Here is an 8,275-nt window from a genome sequence, read left to right as displayed (position 1 = left end):
GGCTTTCACCCAGGAGGCTCGGGTTCGATTCCCGGTACCGGAAAATTTTTTTTTTTTAATTTTGAACTCTAATAAAAACTTTAGATACCTATAACATCAGGAAGTCGTAAATTCTGTATGGTCTAGTGACTAGAATACCTGACTTTCAGGGTTCGGGTGACGCTGCGCCTAGGCACACGCACATGAGAGCAAAGCGAAGTTTTAAAGTAAAAATCAGCATTTAAATCACTATAAAGCACAGTTAGCAAATCAATCAAAGTGTAAAAATCGCGAAATTACTTAAACTATAATATAAAAACCCCACAGCGGGCCATAAACACAAAGTGCTGATCAGAACAAATAATATAACCTAAAAACCTAGGCAAAGCGCCACGTGGCGTACCCACGCCACGAGGCAGAGCCTCGAATAAACAAAGGTCAAGTGGAGCAGAAGCAAGATCTGGAAAACTGGCAAACCAGAAGCACAAACCCATCACAAATGCAACAACACTCCAAAATGCAAATGAGGAGGAAAGCGCAGCCAAGCTAAAAGACCTTTGGAGAAGAGCTTTAGAAACAACGTCGACCCCAGGCATGGCAAATAAAATGGAAAACATAAACAACTTACTACCACCATTGAACTCCAAAAAAAAAAAAAAAATTAAACCCACAACCAAATCTGGATCAAGTGAAGAAAAGAAAACCACAGACAACAGAAATGATGGACTCAAACGAACCAAATGAAGACAACAATTTTAGGTACTTATACCATCGAACATTTGTAAATCCGGTATGGTCTAGTGGCTAGGATACCTGGCTCTCACCCAGGAGGCTCGGGTTCGATTCCCGGTACCGGAAAATATTTTTTTTCCTTTTTTTTTTACTTAAAAAATTTAAATGTGTACAGGTGTACACAATTTTTCAACCATTTCATTTTAAATGTACGTTTGTTTCTTCTAATTTTTCTTTCTAATTTTCGTTCTAATTTTTACTGCAGCATAAGATCGAGTCTTTCGAGATTGATTCAATGATAATACTTACTAGAAAAAATTGGTTTACCTTTATTTGACCAACACATAGCGTCTTTGGCGGCTGGTTTGCACGTACCACGAATTCAGGACCAACGCACTGCGCTTTGTTGAATGATCTCATGGGTCCACCCACAGTTCTATATAGACGGGACGGCGCTCTTTGAACCGCTTTCCCGCGCCGAGCTCTGGGTCCATTCTTGATCAGATTTCTGAAAGCATCGATAACAAATGTGCGTTGAAAGCCCCGTTTGCATAACAATACTCTCCAGGACAATAAGGATTTCTCATATATACACCTTTCAATTTTAAATTCAACAGAGGTCGAGAATTCTTCGATCTCAAATACTTTAAACATTGTATCATTTGTAATCTTTTAGTATTACGTACTTTGGGTGTTTTAAAAAATTCCAAATGTCAATTTTTACACTTTCCACAGTTAGGATTACCATCTCTAGATTGTAGGAAAAGGGTATTCAAGGTACTTCTTCATCCCCTATTTCGTTAAATGTGGTACCCATGGTGGCACACAGTTTATGTCAAAGTTCCCTTCAACCGCCTTTAAAACATTCTTAACCTCTTCGATGACGAACTATTTCATTTCAAATAATAAAAAATTCGAACTGATCGACCAATAACATTCATGAATCTTCTGACAATGTGACAGGATTATTCAGAAATTAATTACGAATATCTATTCATCATTTTAATGTTCAATTTCATGTTATGAAAAACGAACGTGTTATGCATTTGCCAATCATTTTGAAGAAGTTAACTGACGTTCGTGTTACATGTACATACTATTGCTTTGTTTTTATAATATTACTCACTCACTGCTTTCACAATACATTTCTTCTTTATTATCGTGATTCCACCAACTGCAGTTCTGTTATTCTCACTGGACAGATTATTAGGTTACGTGGATCACCTGCTATCTTCGCAGTGCAAACTATTGCTATCGCTTATCAGTATCGTGCAAGCGTATCTTCAAACTTTTCTTACTTTTTGTTTCTCAGTTTGCAACAGTAGCAATACTAATTTAGCATACACTTAAAAAAAAGTGAAGATAAATGTTGTCTATTAAGTTATCTAAAATTTCACTTAGCTACTTGGAACAATAAGATGCATTTCTTCTGATTATAATTTACACTTACATTTAAAACAGGCAATAAATTTTTATGTCTGAAAACAATCTTGTAAAGTCATCGTCTTCAAAGAAGAAATTAAGAACAGTACTGTACATGGAAAAAAGGGAAAACAAATATGTGGTTAAAAGATAAATAGACGAAGAAGCTACGTAGCAAAACTATACAATCCTACGATCCTCCCATAAAATACGAATAAAATAAATATTTAATCTCAGATAATTAATTTCAAATCATATTACACGAACCCCGCTAAACTGACGTTAATTAGCTCTCACAATCAGTCTGGAGTCGACTACAAAATACGGCATAAAGAGAATGCTTTTTAAGGGCTATTTCAGAAGCAATCATAGCCGAGCAATTTTCTTCTTTACTCCCTCCTTTCTTACGTCTGTCGTTCCTTATTCTTGCACCCTTTCCTTTCTTAATTTCCTCCTGGTACTCTCTTTTCCCAACCTGTTCCCCTCTGCTCTATGAAACCCCCTTTTTGCCTCATGCCATTTCCTTTTATCGTTCCACCCCCTTCCCACAATTTCTATTCTTTTTCTTTGTATTTTCTCGGCACGAAGTTCGCCGGTGAACTACGGTTACAGATAAAGGATCGTGCATTCTCCCTTGCTCTTATTCTCTTTGTGACAGGCCAACATCGATCTTTACAATTTGTTGGCGGCGAGTTGATAACGGATGAAAGTGGCAAACTCGAAGACTCCCTGTGACTGGCGGAACGATAAGATGACGCATTACTGCGTTAGCCAGTTTCAATGGCTTATCCAAATAAGAAGTCGCCGAATAAGCGAATTATTGAACGGAATTTGTAGATTTCCGATACTTCCGGTAGATTAACTACGTAGGGACTGTTTTTCGTTGGAAAATTGAAGCAAGACGAAGCGGATGTTGGAGAGAAATATTGATTTTGTATTATCAGTTGATTCTCAGGTAATGTTACTAATTGCATCCATTTATACAATATAAATAATAAGATTTCAAGGTCTAGTGGAAATTAAGCACTTTATTAAAATTATTTAAATAGTTATTTCCATAGTTTCAATACTATCAGGAAATATGGAACGATTCGTCGTTCTTTAATGCATCTCGTTTATTACTAAACAAAGAAGAATGATCATATAGAATTTCCAGTGCGGAAGTTGATTATCTTGGCACATCGTAATCCGTCTTCATTCATTAATATCTCCTGAAATAATTGCTTCGTAATCTTACCCAGGATATTCTATTAAATTTCTGACGTTTTATCCAATACTGTAACCCTACTTTTTACTAAATTGTTTTTATGCAACTATGGACGAAGCTCTCTTATATTACTTAATCGAAAGATATCAACCGTGCGGTTGATTACAGTGATTTTGACGATTGGAATGAATCCGAAAATTTGAATAATTGCGACGTTCGTAACGATACTAACATTTGTGATGATTACGATACCTATGTGCATAATATGTATATAATTGGGTTCATTGCGATTATTGTGATAATTGTGACTATTCTGATATTACGTTTACGTTCAAGCTAAAAATGCAACATGTGCTTTCACTCGATCAAAAAAAAAATCAATCTTTACAATAAATATAAGAATTAGTCAAACAATATACTCATGGCCTAATTAATTTCTTTCTTCCACATACACATTTGTGAACCAATAGAGTACCACGTTCTTTAACCAAAACGCTTAATGATAAATAATAAATCTGTCAACAAAGAACACCTCGCGACAAATATCCACATTAGTAATTCGTTTATCCCCTAGACGAAAATGTTCGAATAAGCTTGTCGATTATATAGAAGGGGAACGTCTCGCGGAGTGAAGCAAATCCAAAATCAATGAGCACTTGTCGTCGGTTTGGGGACGAGTGGGCGGTTTCTGTGCGACAAACGGCGCTATGTCCTGTCGCTCTTAAGCTCGGAAGTCTTACACTCTTCTCTTTGTGGCTCGCCAGTTCCGGGGGCTGCGACCCAGATCGCTTGAAAGCATATATTAACGCGGACGTATGACTTGGGGGACAAACTTAATAACGAGGACAGAGGGGGAGCGCGAGAGACTGCGCAAAAGACTGTTTTATCGTTGAGCGATGCTTTTCACTTTAATTCAACGTCGCGTCTTCGCCACGGGATTCATGAAATTCCAACCCCCGAAAGTAAGAACAAGAACGGCGGTTATAAATTCCTGGAAAGCGTCGGATCGACTCGGCATTGTCGCGTACCTCTTGTTTCACGGTTGCTTTTGAACTTTGGACCCGCGGGAGAATGTGGCTGGTTAATCGAACAGTACGGCGGGGGTGGATACCCAGAGATCAAGCAGGGAAACCGGGGCTGAAAGTAACAGTAGTGGGTTCTAACAATGCCTGACAGTTTCCGAATTTATGAACACGTGTGGCTGAGAATGGCGGAGATGAGGGATGAAAGTTATAAATTTTAGAATTAATTTTGTTCCGACTTAATTATTTTCCATCGTGCACGACGTAATATTCTATAATAATTACAGTTGAAAGCTTTTGAGTAATTGTTGCTGTTAAGACTTTGAGATGCTTCGATCAATATTTCCGTTAATCTTCATAGGAATGCGTTAATATATTTTACATAGAAAGTATAAGCTTCCAGGTGGCTTGTTTTCAAAATAATTAAAATTAGTTAATATGAGAATTTCTATGAATTAGATCAATGACATTATCGTTAACATATGTACACACGTATGTTAACAAATATTGATATACTTCAAAAAGGGTAAGATTTTTAAGATAAACATGTCGCAAAGTAAATGGGCAATATTGTTCATTTTTAAACAAATATTAGAACCCTTTGTGTTAGGGTTTAATTTGTCTACCAATATCATTAGTTTAGTAACTACGTAATCTGCTAACCTCACAGATATCGTAGATTTTTATCTGTCTCGAATAACTTCTTTTTAGTTGTGTCACTTCTGAAATAAACCAGGAACGCGACGAACAAGTGGCAAGATTGTCTTACCTGGGCGGTTTCGCTGGTGGTTCCAATCTGCTGCTCTCCGCCTCGGGGAACGGAGCCTTCTTCAATGTGGTGATTATTCGCGGTGGCTTCGGCGGCCCTTGAACACTCCTGACTCTTATGGAAGACACTGGATTTTGTTGCTGATCTATCTGTTCCTCGTTCCTCCTAATGGGCAGACATCTGTGATCGGTCGTCGCGAAAGTTTGCTCCGGAGGCCGCTTGAAATCCTCCTCTTGCTGATCCCTGCTGGGCAGCTGAGGATTTGAGCATTGCCTCTGCAACGCAGGATTCGGTCGTCCCGCTGACTTTCCGTAAACCTCGTCTCGTACACGGTCTGCTGACGACGTCGCTATGTCTGGATGAGAGTAACCTGCTGCGGACGGTCGCCTGGAACGAATTATTTTTATTTCAATTATATTCTATCCTTCAAATTTTGGAAAGTTATGAAAGTGTTTGCTTTAAAAATAAATAGGAAAACTATTGTAAGAGTCGTAGATAAATACGAATATAAGCCGCCGAGTAATCTTCAACAATATTCTTTTTATTAGAGAAGCTCTGCTCGCATTGAACGCTGGCAAAGAAGTGACTTTCCCGGCCTGGAAAAGTCTCTACGCTGTCTTCTGAATGAAGGCTCTTCAAGCCGGCACTTACTTGTCAGTCGTGAGACATCAGCGTTACGAACGGCTAAGTTTGAACGTTGTTAAACTTACATATAAATTCAATTAAATACTGTAGAATGCATAAATACAGATGTAGCTTTCATCTAACGGTATATAGAATTAATAAGAAAGAATAGCCAAAAAATAATCGTCAGTAATGTTACAATTTTTATGCGACTGGAGTTAATCAATTTTTAGAACGACGGTACGATATTAGATAAACGTACGCTCGTTAGATGTTGCTCATTTATAAATATGTAAAATTTTCTTAAAACAATTAACGAAAACATACTTGCACAACCATATAGTCAAATTTTTCTTGATTAAGCTTCAAACCTTTCGACTCGACAGGGTCGAAAGTGTCACATTAAAAATCTCAGAAACGTCTACTGAGATTACATTTATCTTCCACTTCAGTTCTACAATTTCCCTTGAATCCTAAATTTCAAATTAACATTCTACATGCTACTGACACGTGTCCTCTTCCCCAAACAATTGTAATAACAGGCAAACGGGGACACCTTGATTGAAGGGCCGAGCAAACACTTTCCAGGGTGAATCGCAAGGATCATTAAGGAAAACGTAAAAATGTTTAATATACCTCGCTATCGTCGTGCCTGTGTAAACATCCTCGTTACAATGAACGACAGGTGGCTTCACGGAGAGCCCGTTTACCCTGACGTCTTGCGAGCTCAGGAACGGTTTAACAGGCAACGCGTAAATAGGGTCACTGTACACGTTCCCACCGGGATTGTTTTCGCCGAGGACGGTTGGAAGATTGCCGTTACTCCTGGTGTGCTGCAATCTCGTGTAGATAGGCTGGGAATACGTTCTGGAATGGTGGTGTCGTCGTTGATGATGGATGGCTGGTCCGACTGTGCGGCTGGTCGCTTGAACGTTCAGCTGTGATTGGAACTGCGACCTTCGGTCCTCCAGGTTGACATCTTGGCGTCGATTCTGTTGCTGACCGCAGAGACTCGGAAGATTCGGGTGCGAGTGAGAGTTGTGCGACTGGAGCTTGAACAGAGCACCTTTTCCAGGATGATGGTGAGGGAAGTGATGGACTTTGGGTATCTGGTGCTGCTGAGGGAGATCTTGAATCTGTTGGCGATGCTGGTAGAGATGGACTTGACTGGGAGATCGCTGCACGCGATCCTGTTGGCTCTGGCGTGGAGGAGGATTGAATTGATTGGCGGAGTGATACGGTCGATCCTGATGCTGGTGACGACCCGTCGGTTGATTGTGCACCTGTTGAAGAGGATCGTGTTGCTGAGGAGGTGGCTGATGGTGGTGAGGATAGTTGCTCTGGCGACGATTCTGCTCCAGTCTGTCTGACGGATTTCGTAGAGACGGGGGAGGATTCAGGTGCTGATAGATCATGCGTTTCCGGGCGGCGTACTGGGGCGATTTCACCACCTCTCGGTACATGTCCATCACTATGTGGGTGAATGGCTTTGATTGCAAGCGAGTGCGACAATATTCGGATATCACCTGAAACAGATATAATGTGTGTTTGTTACGGTTTCGTGTAAGATTCTCGAAATAATTCAAAGGAGGATAACGTTATTTTTTCTTCAAGAATTACGAAATTGAAGATTCATTATTTATTTTAGAACGTTAGTTTCACCCTTTCCTTTCCACTTGGTTGCTACTAGGTTTGACGCAGCAAATAAAACGGAAATAATGTTTGTTCAGGTTTAATTTTTTTGGAATGTCGGTGAGCCAAAAGTAACCTGATTTTCGAATCTCAAATTAGGGATCTCAATAAAATATTATCATTCTCGAGAAATGAAATATCCAACACTTGATTTCGATTTTAAAATAAAGAAAAACATTGGTAAAATTAATATACAACCATGGAATAGATGGCAGAATTCGTAGAAGGACATTCAAAGTGTAATAGCACGTTATCAACGGGTGGAAATGAGGGGATGGTAACGAGGACAGAAATTCCCAACTGGAACGAAACTATCGAGGACGGGTGTTTTAATAGATTTAGAAGTTCCCAGAAACGATACCGTTGCGAGTCCCCCGCGGGCTTAATGAGATTGCGCACGTGTGTTTATCATGTTACTCGTACAGGTCTGATTATCCGATTTCGAAATTGCCGCCACCCTCCTGGAGACAAACTATTAGTTTCAGTTTCAGGGAACAATAGCCCCAGCACGAATTCCGCAGACGCTGTGAACTATGATATCAACCGAGAGCCGGGACGCAGGTCCAACCAATTATCGTTTCATTGTGCTATTATTATATTACTATTCCGTAATGGTAACAGCGAACTCTTGGACACGTAGCTGTCTTTGGAAAACGGGTGTAGAGAAGACAGAGCCAAGAACTTCAAAGAAACATACATGTGTTTCCAAAATTTCCACCCTTACAAAATAATTCTGTATACCCACTAACAAACTTTGCTAAACATGCAGTGTTCCCTTACGTTGGACATCAGACTAGCTTTCTCATGTAATTTCAATAAGAAACATTA

At 39.5% G+C, this 8,275-nt stretch overlaps 1 protein-coding gene and 1 non-coding gene across 11 annotated transcripts in view; one reads left to right on the top strand and one right to left on the bottom strand.

The window, feature by feature from the left end:
• LOC128876996 (uncharacterized) overlaps positions 1 to 8,275 on the bottom strand; it is a 99,475-nt gene that overhangs the window by 17,715 nt on the left and 73,485 nt on the right. For all 10 annotated transcript variants that reach the window (XM_054123895.1, XM_054123890.1, XM_054123891.1 and 7 more), the window contains 3 exons: positions 6,392 to 7,281; positions 5,132 to 5,518; positions 1,039 to 1,219 (listed from right to left, as the gene is read on the bottom strand). In XM_054123895.1, the coding sequence (XP_053979870.1) occupies positions 1,039 to 1,219; positions 5,132 to 5,518; positions 6,392 to 7,281 (1,458 nt within the window). The remainder of the gene's footprint in view (positions 1 to 1,038; positions 1,220 to 5,131; positions 5,519 to 6,391; positions 7,282 to 8,275) is intronic.
• On the top strand, positions 766 to 837 carry Trnae-cuc (transfer RNA glutamic acid (anticodon CUC)). The gene has a single exon. It is a non-coding gene; the product is annotated as a tRNA-Glu (tRNA).

This window comes from Hylaeus volcanicus, chromosome 5, assembly GCF_026283585.1.
Source record: "Hylaeus volcanicus isolate JK05 chromosome 5, UHH_iyHylVolc1.0_haploid, whole genome shotgun sequence".
In the NCBI taxonomy this organism is placed as follows: domain Eukaryota; kingdom Metazoa; phylum Arthropoda; class Insecta; order Hymenoptera; family Colletidae; genus Hylaeus; species Hylaeus volcanicus.
Note: the sequence above shows the minus strand (reverse complement) of the source record. Positions and strands in the feature narration are given on the sequence as shown.